The sequence below is a fragment of the Corvus brachyrhynchos genome, unplaced genomic scaffold, assembly GCF_000691975.1.
Source record: "Corvus brachyrhynchos isolate BGI_N302 unplaced genomic scaffold, ASM69197v1 scaffold136, whole genome shotgun sequence".
Taxonomy (NCBI): Eukaryota; Metazoa; Chordata; class Aves; order Passeriformes; family Corvidae; genus Corvus; species Corvus brachyrhynchos.
Genome location: NW_008239080.1, coordinates 7089878 through 7104006, shown reverse-complemented (window position 1 = coordinate 7104006; position 14129 = coordinate 7089878). Strand labels below are relative to the sequence as shown.

The 14129-nt window shown below is 38.4% G+C and overlaps 1 protein-coding gene across 1 annotated transcript in view; it reads right to left on the bottom strand.

The window, feature by feature from the left end:
• Positions 1-261: 261 nt before the first annotated feature.
• The window catches only part of GCLC (glutamate-cysteine ligase catalytic subunit), a gene marked incomplete at its 5' end in the record, with an annotated part of 22942 nt that continues 9074 nt past the window's right edge, over positions 262-14129 (bottom strand). Inside the window, 10 exons of the mRNA XM_017739304.1 lie at positions 262-1975; positions 5906-6026; positions 6119-6222; positions 6319-6400; positions 8455-8559; positions 9307-9399; positions 10077-10189; positions 10723-10861; positions 11679-11795; positions 12653-12727. Of these exons, the coding sequence (XP_017594793.1) occupies positions 1770-1975; positions 5906-6026; positions 6119-6222; positions 6319-6400; positions 8455-8559; positions 9307-9399; positions 10077-10189; positions 10723-10861; positions 11679-11795; positions 12653-12727 (1155 nt within the window). The remainder of the gene's footprint in view (positions 1976-5905; positions 6027-6118; positions 6223-6318; positions 6401-8454; positions 8560-9306; positions 9400-10076; positions 10190-10722; positions 10862-11678; positions 11796-12652; positions 12728-14129) is intronic.

The following is a 14129-nucleotide window of genomic DNA, read 5'->3' as shown; positions in this document are numbered from 1 at the left end:
AGGACATGTATTGATGCAGTACCAGCAGAAAAGCATTCCAACTATTTTTAGGGGTCCTCAAAGCACAGCAGCACATGCTGTGCAATCAGAGAGATGCTACCTTGACAATAGCAAGGACTTCTATGCTGTAGAAGTGGCAGACCATTTGTCTGAGTCCTGAAAAGCTCCACTGTGAACAAAGTGAGTCTGGGTGAGTTGTACTTGCCAGGTATGCAACTCCTCCTTTTTTGAATCTGAAAGTGCGGATTCAAGTCATGGAAGTGACCAACACATACTGCAAATTTTATTTTTATTTCCTTATTACAGAAACTAAATTGGCATATGCCTACACCTTAATTAAAACAAATTCACCACTGCAGAAAAAGAGCATTCTTTTTATTCTCTAAAGCACACCTGTGAACACAGAACAAAGTGTAATTCAGTACATAAAAGCTTCTTCTTAGTGCATCTCTCACTGCAGTTTCTCCATTAGTTCTTTTAAAAGAATCATTACATCTTAGGTATTTATATATGCTTGCATTAAAGCTTTGCATCTTCTACCCCTAATGCAATTCACTTCTAGAAATCAGTTATGAAGCTAAATCAAAAAGGCCCCTTAAGTTTGCTTTATTTACAGATGCAATGGCTGAATTTAAATACTTTACAGTCACTCCCAGCACCAGCTTCCAATTCAAAGGATTAGTGCATTCCAAAATTTCTCTTGAAACTGTTTTCTAGAGGGGATTAAGTTGTCCATAACTACAGCTACGTAGGTAACCCCAGCCAGCTACATAAATTAGCCTACAGGAATTAAAACATGCTGACAAAAATACTTATAATTAATAAAATGAGAAACTCCATCTTTAGGAAGAATGGACAGAAGTTTGGTTTTGTGCTGCAGTCATTGTCGACTATGGGAACACCAGCAGTGTGGGAGAAGAGCAGTCAAGCAGGCTGAAGTCCAGAGCAGCTGTCTCTGGTTCCTTTGTGAAGAGAGCTGTATGTCCAGCTCTCATTTCCTCCTCTCTTTTGACACATCTCCCATTACTACTTTTTTGGTGAAATCATCTGGCAGATTTCTGAACTGAGACAGCATACAGCTTATTTCAGAGGGGAAGAAAATAACTGTGCATCTGCAGGCAGCCTGACTTGCATTATCTGAATAAAGACAGATCTGTTCCTCTGAGTTTTACAGTTTACAAGTGGATGCAGGTCTTGTGGCAACTGAGAAACTGCTGTAAGATTAACAACTGGGATGCACATATATTTGTCTGTTCTTACATACTTTCAAAACCCAAATGGAAGGAAGAAGTATCTGTGATTCAGGTAGATCCAGAAGGACTTTTTTTTTTCTTACACAATAAGGTAAATTACGTAGCACATTCCAGGTTAAAAAAATTACAGTAAACATTCAGTAACTGGAATGCATATAATATAGAAGTACCATTACATTTACAAAGCTGTTCAGGACAATTTTTCTTTCTATATTAAGCATAAAAAAGTTACAAGCTAATTCACAATAACTTTAGTTACAATGTTATTAAAATACATTGATGTTAATCATAAAAATATTTTACTATTTACATGTACATTGTATAAACCTTAACAATAAGAATATGCCTATTTTAGGATGCCTTAAATGAGAATTTAGGCAGATTGGCCCATTTTATAGTGCAGTATCCCTGTTTTGGTCTTCACACCATGAAACTGTACCAGATTCACAGTATCTTTGCTAGTGCTTTGCTAAAAGGCTTAAAGTTTTTATTATTTAAGAAGCATTCATTCATTCATTACAAAGAGTCAGTTTTGTTTCCACTTTGTTTCTTATTGAATCCTACCCCCAACAGTTCAGGACACTCTGCCTGGCCTTGTGCGATTTGGTTGCATTTCCACATAAGGCTGTAATTAATTTCATCAGTTATCACACTGTCTTGCTTGTAGTCTGGATGCTGTGCGATAAATTCCCTCATCCATCGAGCAACTGTCATTAATTCTCCTGTGGGCAAGAGGAAGTTAAATTCCACAGTTTATACACTAATTTAGCAGTACAACATCTAGAGTTCTGTGCACTATACACACAATGAGTAGCCCATGCTTTCATGAGAAACACATTCCTATACTTTTTGTTTTTCAAATATGGCTGAACTGCAGGCACAATTATGCTGACATAACCCAGATGGTCTAAAAGCCACTTATCTGGTGCGATTTTCAAACTTTTACATGTTCCAGTGACATAATGCAGAGGGAAGTAGCAGGTGGAGCAGGTGCTACCAACAGATTGTACAGCAAAAGGTCTTAAACATTTCATTTAACAGAGAATCTGTCTGAGATGAATCAACAGACACCTCTGCACTACTTCATTTATATAAAATAATTTTGTAGTTGATCCATCCAACCGAGCTGCTAGTTTTGATCAGTCAGCCTTGGCTTACTATTCTTTCTCCCTCTGGCAGCTACTCTAGCAAAAAATAGGCTGGTTCCAAATCATACCAACTTCTGGTTTGTACACAGTGCCTCTGCTTCACTACACAGTTCTTGGGTTGGTCAGCAGGTACTGAAGGGTCCCCAGCACCTCTATACAAGGTCACCCAATGACACACACCCCTTGCAGGAGACTGGTATCCCTATGAAGTAGCAGCTGGGGACTGGCTGGACACCAGTGTCCAGGCTGCTGAATGTTGCTCCTGAACGCAGCATGTGCAATCAAACCTTAAATACTACAAATTTAAGGTAGCTCTGACAGCAAGACATTAAGATGGGCTGATGGGATGCTCAAAGAGCCTAGAAAAACTTTCATGGCTAGCTACTGGAACATCAGCTTCGTTACGAGAGTGGAAAGAGTCAAGGGCTTCTACTACAGAAGTCTTTGGTTTAAGAATATTATAAAAGCCAAGAGGAATCAAGTTAGAGAAAGCATGAAGGAACACACAAATAAAAAGTAAAAAGAATCCAACACTATGTGAAAATATCCTAGCAGTGGTTTTGAACAGATGTACACAAAGACAAATCAGAAAAATTGCAAAATGTACAGGAAAGAAAAGCAGAACAAAAAAGGTTACTAGAAATCAAAATGTGCTCCAAAAACCAGAAGTAATGTTTTAAAGGAATGAGGTCATAGTTTACACTTCTACATAAGCGGGCAGAAAAAAAATTACCCAAGGGGCTTTATTTGTTGAAGACACTAAAATCTCAACATGAAAACTTTCTGACACCAACAAGAAGCAGGAGGCCTGCAAGAAAGTCAGTGGAGTCAGGAGATGAGCTGAGCAAGGCTTAAAAAGAGACTCATGTTTGAACTGCAAGCCGTGCAGGTGTCAGTGCTGGCGGAGCCGTCCAGCACACACCAACACAGACACCTAGTGGCCAGGCAGCCCAGGCACTCCTCATCCTCGTCCCGCTGTACCCTGCACACCTTCACTGGGAGCACAGCCGGCGGCTCTCCAAAGTACATCGTGGGATAGGCACCACAACTGACAAAAGGTGTGAGACACCTTCCAGGCAAGGAGAGACAAGACAAAGCCAATTGTAAGTTCAGGAGCAACAATATACTGGAGAAGTGTGCACAATTATGAATGCTGATGACAAGTGAGTAGACAAACATGATTCTGCAACACAGAACTAGAAGGCGTATCATGGAGTACCTGTGAAGAGCACTTAAACACGAAAAATTACAGAATTCATTTTTGCAAAAAGCATATAATAGAGCTGTGTCAATTTTACTGTATGACTTTAGGGGGACCAAAAGTGTAACTGCTTCAAGAAAGGTAAGGCAAAGATAATGGAAATCACATTTCTGAACGCTCATCAAGCTCTGATTACTGCACTGCAGGCAGCCAGGAGCCAGGAGAGCACACCAGGGCAAGGACCGCTTGCTGCTGCTACTTCAGTACTGCTTTCATTAATATTTGGTGGTGGTCAGCAGCTGCTGCCTGCCTAGCAAATCTGTAGTCTCACTGAGTGGTGGCAGTCACACACCATCTGAACAGAGACCAGGATAGTAATGCCTTGCTGTGCTGCAGGAGAGGATGTGACTGAAGCTCAAATGAATGATGTCGGGGCAAGGTTACAGCCACAGCAGCTAAGGTGTCAGTGGTCTTAACTCATGAGTGCTGTGTTCACCATTTGAGAAATCTGAAAAATGGCCACTCTTTGTGGATATGACTCATGCTAAACAGGCTGCAGATCAGGAGCATTTGATTTAATATCGAGAGTAAACTAGAATAATCAAAAACTTCCAACTGAGAATCATCGCGGCACAGTAATACAATACCTAATGTTTTTTTATTCTGTGCGTTCTAGTTCTTAAGTGTGGATACAAATATGCTGCTAGCAAGAATTTTTCTTGCTTCTTTCCAGTCCTGTGAGATATTTTTCTCTCTCACAGAAGATATTAGTAGATAATATATAAACTATATACTATGAACACCTGTGACCTTGCAAACCTTTGTTTATAGTATAGTAGAAAAATATTTTGACAATGGATTTTAGCCAATCACCCCAAGGGGTGGCTGATCCTTTGACCAATTAGACTATGAAGAAAAAAGTCTACAAAAGAGTTGTAAAATAATTAAATAAATCAATCTTGCTGCACAATTCCTGCCTGCTGGATCTCTCTTCTCCTCCCTACGGCTGTGGGATACCGCGACACTTAAGAAGCCTCATTTAGAAGTCATTTCATAAGTTCATAAGAGCTGAACTATAAACCCTAGACTCTTATCTACCTACTCTCACAGCTCTTAGGTCTGTGTAAATACAGGAGCTGACTTTTGCAATGACTGCAACTTTACACGAGGTAGTGAAGTTTTTCTTTGGTGGGTAACACCTGCAGCTGGGGTTGGACCCAGGTCACTAGGCCTTAGGAAAAAGACTGTGCTAGACTTATGCATTCCTTGTTTTTTCAACAGCATTTCTCTGAAGGGAAAAAAAACCCAACAGACAAGGGAACATTTAAAAACATGTTACCACTCTGAAGTACTGCTAAAGTAGTGAATTACCAGATAAGACACAATTCCGATTTCCACCTCAGCTTTAGAAAGGTCTTTACCTAAAAGATTCTACAGCAATTTTCAAGAATTAAAAAGGAATGCAACACTTTAGTTTAGAACTGGGGGAGGGGAAGAAAAAAAAAAAGCCTTGACTTATGAGGCTAAAATTAACCATCTAACTAAATTTACATCAGTGCAGGTATACAGGGGGTTTACACAGAAAAAGTTAAAAAGCTGCTGCAGGCTGAGCTAAGCACACAGTTCTGAATTAAGTTTAGCTTGCATCTTTTACTCACTATATGGCTGCATTTTAAGAAGAAACATAAACAGTCATTATACACCTTTCCTGAAAAACATTGCAACGTGGGAAGCCAGTGAAAGAGTCTGCTCTGCCTTGAAGAAGTTCTGCTACATGCGGAAGGACTTTCTAATCAGTGAGCTAAAGCCTAGGTCCCATGGTCTAGCAGACCTGAGTTTAGACTTACGACTGCTTTGGAGCAGCCAGCTTTGGAGTCACACCAGTAATACCAGGCAAGCTATCAGACCCAACCTCAAATACTCTCACAACACTCAAATGACAGGGCAAAGTGGACTAGTGTATGTTTAAACTACTACAAAGTGGACAATACAGTGGCAAAAGCAGCAGTAACTGGTGAAAGCAGCAGTAAATCATGTTGAAAAGCACCATCAAGGACTGGGTATATACTACTCTCTAAACCATGATTGTACTCTATCAGTTACTCCTAATTTAAGTTCTAAAATGGATCACTAAACATTAAAAATCAAAAATAGACAGGACAAGATTTAAGCCAGAGAACACACTCCAATCCTTTACTCTAATGATTGAACAGCTAACGAGACATCCACAGCTGCTGTCAGTTTTATCCAACTGAAAGTAGAAAAAGGCCAAGAAAGTCAATGTCCAAAAATGTCAAACATACCAGAGGCTCTCTTTTTTATTAGCTTCAGATAGTTTAGGATGGTGCATCTTGTGTCCACATCCACTTCCATGTTTTCAAGATAGGAATTCAAAATTGGGATCAAACCAGGAAAGACTCCTTCCTGTGTAAGAGAACAGAATCAGCATAAAACACACTCAGTCTGGTTTCTGGGAGGGTAGAACAGAATGTGTTCCGGGTAGAAGAGGCTATGACCTTCCCATTGATAATTGTATCAATGCTCATTAAGGTGTACTCTTCTGTGTCGGTGCCTGTCCCATTCTGTGCAGAGCCACATCCATCCACAACAGCATTTCCACCTTCATGTGTGACAAAGGGAAAGGAAAAAATGGTTAAAAGGCAAGACATGCTCTAAACATCCACAACAGTGTTAGTCAGATTACTTGATGTGATACCTTTGCATATATCTTTTCTGAAGTAAAACATTCCCTGTCGGACAGCATCTCTTTTCTGGGCCACCTTCATGTTTTCATCCACCTGGCAAAAAAAGTATTTCAGAGATCTATGACATTTTTAAAAAGTAGGATTCTACCAAACTGTCACATTTGGGTTTCACAAGTTGAAACATCTGTATTTCTTACTATACTATACTTCTTACTATTTCATCACACAAGCTATGAAGGTAAGTTTTATTTCATTCTTAAGTGTCCAGGACAAACCCATGAATAGATGACATTTAATGAAACTGGGTCTCCAGCAGAATAGGTGACAGTATCATGTTAGAACATGCTATGCTAATTTAAGTTTGGATGAAAACACAGGAACATTTATGATTACTTCTTTGCATATTTAGATGCAATTTAAATAAGTACGGAAGAAGAAAATTTCAATTTCCCTACCCATAGTTTGCTGCTTTTATTAACAAAATCATCACTGTCTTTAGAAGAATTATCACTGTATTAAACAAACTTTCAGAAACAGCATTCAAGTAACTTTGCATGGGAATTGTATCTATTCCATTCCCAAACATCTGTTAGGTATTTCAACTTAGATTGCTAGCAAAGAAGTTCTAAATTTCAGGCCTCTTGAAAGTCCTGCAAAGTACAAAGTACATATGCTCTGCAAATGACATAAGCATTGCTCTATCTTTCTGGATGGAAGATTTTGTCCAAGTTCTGTGGTTGGTCTTTTCTCAGGGAATTAACATCATACAGCTTTTGGGCATTAGCTTTACCATATTGTCTTCAGAAAAAGAGATATGATTTGCTGAATTCTTGTCTGACCTTTAATTAAAGACTATGCAAAAGCTTCACTTCTTACCTTTCAAAGCTTTGTTTTCAATTCATTTTACATTATGAAACCTATTTACACAACAGGCTGTCTTGAAAGTTTGAAAGAACTCCAGTCCCAGCTGACGAGCGTTCAACCGCATTCAATCAGACAGCCAAGATTAGTGTGAGATTAGCCCCATAACCCCCTATTATTTTACTTGAAAGAGGCAGACTTACCAATGGTTGTGCAATTCTGTGTTGCATTACCTGCCAAATTGCTTGGCAAGCTCAAGCAATTTTAAACCCCCCAGCCCTATGATTCTGTTCAGGTTCTTTCAGCACCTGATCTCTTATTCACTCTTAACTGGTAGTTAAAAATTTTGTGCTTTTGAGACACTCAAATAACAATGCAATTATGTAATCTAAGTTCTAAATTGCTGCATTATTTATGAAGTCTGAACTCCCTGACTTCAGGGAGTCATACCAAATGCATGGTATGATTACTGTAAATTTATGACTTCAGTATTTTTCTCCATTTTAATTAAAAAACTCTATGAAAAGCCACGGGATACTATGGCTATGCTGGATTTTCCAGCATAGCGTCAAAAGCCTTCTGCCCTACAAGATCTTTTTCAAAGTTACCTATAACATTGCAAGAGTCTCTATCTAAAAAGACATTTTTTGGTCAAGTGCCTCAGAAAGAGGACACACAAGGACAATTTCACACAAAACAGTTCAGCAATTTTGAGGGCAAGATTAAGGAAAAAGTACATTTTGCATGGCTCTTCTGTCTAAAGACAAGTCACAGCTGTGACCAGAACCAGCAGTATTTGTTTCCACTCAAGTAACTGTGTAACACTAAGCATGCTGAGCTCCTCCTTTCCCTCTCCACCAGACACAAACATAACACAGAGTAAGAGCATGAGATGCAGGCAATATCCATGCTAAGGTAAGTCTGAAGCATTTATTTTGACCTCCACAGGTTATTCTCCCCCTGCATGTAAAATGGAGAAAACATGCCCTTTCCCAGCCTCCAAGCAGCCTGTGACAGTGGTATTTCACAACATTTCTGCAGACACTGCTAGGCATCACAGAAATTCCTACAGCATTTGTCTGTGTTTAATTTCATGAGACAGCAGTAAAATATTTGTTTAACACTGTAGAGTTGAAATTCAAACTACCAGTACAGATGAAAACTGACTGAAAGACAAAAATGACTGTTCTGTAAGTGCACAATATCCTAGCTTGCAGGGGATAAAAATCAGACTTGATGCAAATCCTTTACATTTAGCTCTAATAGATCTGATCTTCCATACTTACCTTGGACAAAGGAATGAGAAAATCCAGTTTATATGACAGAATCACTCTGGTTAGCAATACCACAAACACAACATATGCAGAGTTTTCAAAGTCTGTTAACTGGACCTAGACATGAAAGGATTAGAGATTCAATTACTTTAGTGGGAACACACTCATGCAAGTAGTCAAACAGCAAGGACAGCCTAGAACAGTTTGACTCGGATGTTCATGTTGGTACTTGTGTTCACACACACTGCACTCGCCGAGGGCTGATGCACACACGCAATCACCAGCAGTGACTTCCAGCGCACAGTGCACGCACACGCTTCAACAAACTCAATCAACCCTGCAATTTGATGCCAAAGCACACTTGTGTTTCTAAAGACTATCTAATAACCTGCACCTTCAGGCTCTCTGTCTAATTACAGAAGTATAGTAGCTTTTAAATTTCCACTGTAAAAGGATTAAATTCAGAGAGCTTAGAAACAGACAGCTATAGAATAAAAGCACTTCTGAAAGAAACAAAACTCTGACAGTGGAATTGTTCAGTACCAGGAAATGTACTGGAAAAATACAGTCTCTAGAAGCTAAATGGGGCTTTGTTTACTGCTGCTTTAATACAAGCCTAATTCCTTTCCCCATCACCCCAAATGCATTAGCATGCGTTGCTGTGCTGCAGTGAATTCTCCTGTCAGTTACATTCCCACAGTCCATGTCTGATTAAATACTGCTGTCCACTTCACTTGCATCTAGCGAATCAAAGGGAAGAAAACACAGCACAAGTAATAGGAGTTTGATACTGGATGGCAGAATGCCTGGTACTTTTCCACTTAAAAGGAAATGTGCTCTTGTACATATTGATGTCTTCCTTACCTCCATAGGTCTGAATTCCACTCTCCATCCAATATCTGAATTTGGAGGTGGTGGCTTAAACCTCATTGTCTGCCAGTTTGTAGACTGAATATTCTGCAAAGCACATGAAATAATCTGTCACAATCAAGATACACATCATTCTATAATATAATCAAAGAAAAATAAGCAGATAACTAGAGTCCTAGTATTTTCCTTGGAACAGTGCATCAGGCTAGAGAAGTGGTTCCAAAGTAAGTGCCATAACTTCCTAAAGCCTACAGTACAACTAACTACCCATCCTAGGAACAAATATGTTGTACTTTCTCATGCTATTTTTGTTGAGTATTATGTACAAGACACTAAGGGACTAACATGCAGCTGACTTTATTTTTTCATGAGGAGCTGACACATCCCAAACTAAAAAGGCCTAATATGACCATAGCTATTATCTCATAAAGCTGTAAAAGGGAGCTTTCTACATAAATAAAATACAAACCAGTTTTTAGGAAGCCTTAAAAATTAACAGTTCCCCTTAACATTTATATACATAGCTATAATTTAGGCTCTTCATATTTTATTTGGTTTAAACTATAAGCCATCACCTTCTAAATAAAAGATAAAATGAATAAATGAATGTGCTTATAACTGCAGTCATATGCTAAAGAACTAGTTGAAGTGAAAAATCAATGAAAAAATTCTTAGCTAATACAACCATCTTCCAATTAAGTAGCATTATAAAAATAACCAATCATATATACATGTTTATTAAATTCCTCTAAATCAAACGTAACCTCAAAATGGTCGGATTCATTTGCATCATCTAGATGTATTTTCTCCTCAAACAAAGTCAATGGGTCTCGAATGAACAAGTGTGCAATATGCTGTGCCAAAAGATGGTCAATACCTACAAAATGAAAATTCAAACAAACAATTCACACACATCAAAATAGGTTGTAGGAAATGATTTTTTTTTTACAAGACTGAAAATATCTAACACTGCAATGCTACCTCAACCCACCACATCCTGTTAAAGTTTAAATGATGACTTCAGGAAGGAAGGTGATGATTAAGAAGAGAAAAAAACCCAAAAATAAACAGGTTCTTGTTTGGAAATGGCAGCTGAATATTGGTGTGGCTGCCATTTTTCCTGTTTCCTGATGCATTCTGTGCCATGTTTCCTACAGCAGTTCTGCTCTCTCCATAAAAATAAAACCTTAATTCCAGCTTGAGAAACTCAGTTTGATGCATTAGGGACAGTTTCTGTTACAAACGAATCCTTTTTAAAAAACTCTTAAGACCACTCTACACAGATACTTCCTGAGTAGAAGTCACTCTGAGGGCTGCACAATGCTTGCAACAAACAAGAACATAAACATAAAATATCCCACACATTGCAAACATAATTCTTAACCTGCTCATAATGAAGCAAACACTTACCTTCCTTTATTAGGTGCTCGTAGATATCTTTGTCTATTGTCAAATCAATGTCATTGTATTTCTCACCACATTCAGATAGATAACTGTCTATGGAATCATATCTGGATTTACTGATTCTATAATGGTTGTTCTTCAGTGGCTATATAATTTAAGAATACAATATTTTAACAGCTTGTTAACAATGTTACCTAAGTTTTGCTCACTAATGACACTTTGAGAATTATAATCCTATTTAAAAAACCCTACAGCCTCAATTAAAATTATTAAAAGCACGAGTCTTAAATAAGCTCAATATAAAGTGATTCTGGAATTACGACTATTTTGTTTGCAGATGTATGTATCTGAGCAAAAAATCAGTCTTCACACATTGACTAGAATTCTCTAGCAGTGGAAACGCTTTCCTGATGTAATATACCATTACCCCAAGCACCTGGAAAGCATTAAACACATACCAACAGTTTCACTATGTGCACACTGTTAGAGCTGCCCTTAAAATATGTAGTTCAAGAATTCTTTCAAGTAAATTTTAAAAATTATTTACTTTATGTAATTTTTTAAGTGCCTTGAATGAAAATTCCTGCTTAGAGAAACTCTTCAAGTTCTGACACCTGGCTCTCTTCATATAGTTCTAGTTTATTCTACTCAGCAGCACCTGCTATTTAATTTAGTGCAATTTTTGCCTTTTGGGCTCAAGCACAAATTGGAAAGTTTCATACAGGGGACCCTTTTCAGCCAGCTGTGGAAGACTAGGATTCCACACCTAACTAAAAATATTTATCTGTTAACACACTATCCAACCAAGGTGAGTGTTTACACCATCTCTCCTGTATTTACCACAGAGACCATCACATTCCCTGGTTAGTGATTCTGATGAGCACAAGCAGAATTTCATACTAAAGGAGATTTAACTTTTTTGCCTGAAAAACCCCAGACACCTACTAGGTAACATGACTTACCTCTAGCCCTCTCTCCTCCCGCGTTCGATCATCCACGGAAGCAGAGATCACTCCCCAGCGACAGTCAATGTCAGACACGTAGCCTCTGTAGAATGGAGATGCAGCACTCAACGCCATCTACAATGAAACAGCCCGATATCAAAACAAAGGACAGGCCAAGGAACCAAAAGCAAAATACAACCCCACTGGAAAGGGAACATGCTGGTCCAGAAGGGACTGAAGTATATATACTTCAGTTTAACAAACAGCCAAAGCCAGAAATATCTCAACTGCTCCCTCCAAAAAACGCCTGGGTGAAGGGTTACCATTCCTGAAGTGGCATCTGACACTCCCCAAATGTTTTACCTCTACAGATCAGTGTTTAAGGAACACAAAAATGATACTGGCAGTAGCATTTCTGACACAAATCAGCAAGTATTCTGCTCACACAGTTCACCTGGCAATCATTTTATTTGGTTTATTTTTGTTTGGCCAAACACCTTAGTAACACAGCTGGAACGTACCTCACTTGGGGCAGGATCTACTCATCATCCAGACCAGACAGTTACCTTATTTTTGTAACTCCCATTATAAGAAGCTGTTTATGACAACATGCTTATAAAAGGGACAGATTTACACAACTTAAGCTGAAACCCTCTATAACACCAGAGTTGAAAAATCAAAAATTGTTTTAAGGAGCAAGCTTGACTTGTTTTCATGAAAAACTGCCCAAATCTATTTCTGAAACTATTTAACAAGAGTCTCATGCATGTGGGAGTGAGAGCGGAGGAGAAGAAATAGACACAAGGGCCAAGAAGGAACAGATATCATCTGTTTTGTGGTGTCATCTGCACATTAAATAGTTAACACAACTCTTGAAAGCATCTTCTCCCAGAGTACCCAATTTGTGAGCTTGCAATTTGGATATTGTTTTTTTTACATACGGTGGTTTTGCCACTAAGGAAGAGTTCATCTGACAGATGTCCATTACTTACCACAATGGGACAAATTGTAGCTAGCTGATCATAAAGATACCTTGCTTCAGAAATGCTGCAAGCCTGAAATGTTACCTGTTGGAAGATGTACAATTGCTATCACAATTTCTATAATCATACAAGAAGCACAGTCTTCCTACATTTAAAATCAAGTATATAATATAATTATTTATATACTAAAAGCTTCAGGGTTTTTTGGTTGGTTGGTTGGTTTTGTGCGGGTTTTCACCCTAAGTCTTGGGCACATTTCTGCCCCACCTACCAGTAGCATTTATATTAGAAGCTTCTTTCCATGCCATTTCCATGTTCATTAAAAGATTTCAGACCATAATGCTTCCATGGTGAGGCTAAATATACAAACACTTGCCAGAATCAAAGAAAACCGAGTTAACATCTAGAATACACATGGGTGAGTAATGCACCTTCAGGAAATAAGCCAGGAACCTACTTACTTAGAACAACAGTCAGACACTATTGTAGATTTAACATTTGTTTTATGTGACGCTAATCCTGTTTTAAAGAACATTTCAAGATGCCTTTGGTCCTGAAAAACTGTGGAAAATAAAAGAATATCTGTGTATCTACTGTAACTTTCATTAAAAAAAAAAAAGTCCAGCTTTTTCTGCATTAGCGGCCAGAACTCAGCAAAAAAATAGAAAAGAAATACTTGCAGAAAAGTAGTATTTTTGTGAAATTCACTCAGAGCAGCATCAAACAGAAGACATATTTCTAGTAGCAGATCTTATCCTCTGGGCCTTGCAAACCAACACTTTATGAATTTAAATAATGCAGAGAGGGATCAGTCTTAAAACTCCCTTTGTCTTAGCAGTTTACGTACTCACAGATCAGAGGAAAACTTAGATGGGAATGTACCTCTGTACCACTGTCATAACGTTATACAACAGGCTTCAGCTCTATATCAGCATTTCTGCTTGCTGTCCTGAATGCCAGTTGTACACAGGCTTTCCTCTTCCAAGGATAAGAATTAGAGAGTACCACAAAACACAAATGTTATTCTCAGCTTGCCACTAAACCAAACTGCACCTCAAGTAAGACAAAAAAAAAAAAAAAAGGACAACCAACAAATCCCTCCAAAACTCCTGAGTTCACTGGTACCTCAGTGAGCAGATGGATTTTTTTGGGGGGTGTTGATGATGGTGGTATAGTGAAAATACGGGATTTGTTTGTGTTTGTTTCGTCTTTTTAATTCTTCAGCCAATATTCATTAAAACATCCCAGATTAGAAAACAGTTCTGCTGTGGAGAAAATATTCCTTCTGTGTCTATCCTTCAAGTGGCTTGTTTTTTTCAGAGAGAAAACCAAGCAAACAAACAAAAAACACAGTTGTTGAAAAGACAAGATTATTTAATTATCTTGCAGAGAAGCAGCTAAGTATGATTTCTCATCACTAATTTTGGACATTCAGCACTAGGGAGCCAGCCTTGAAGTGGGGGTGGGTTGACAGGAAACCTACACT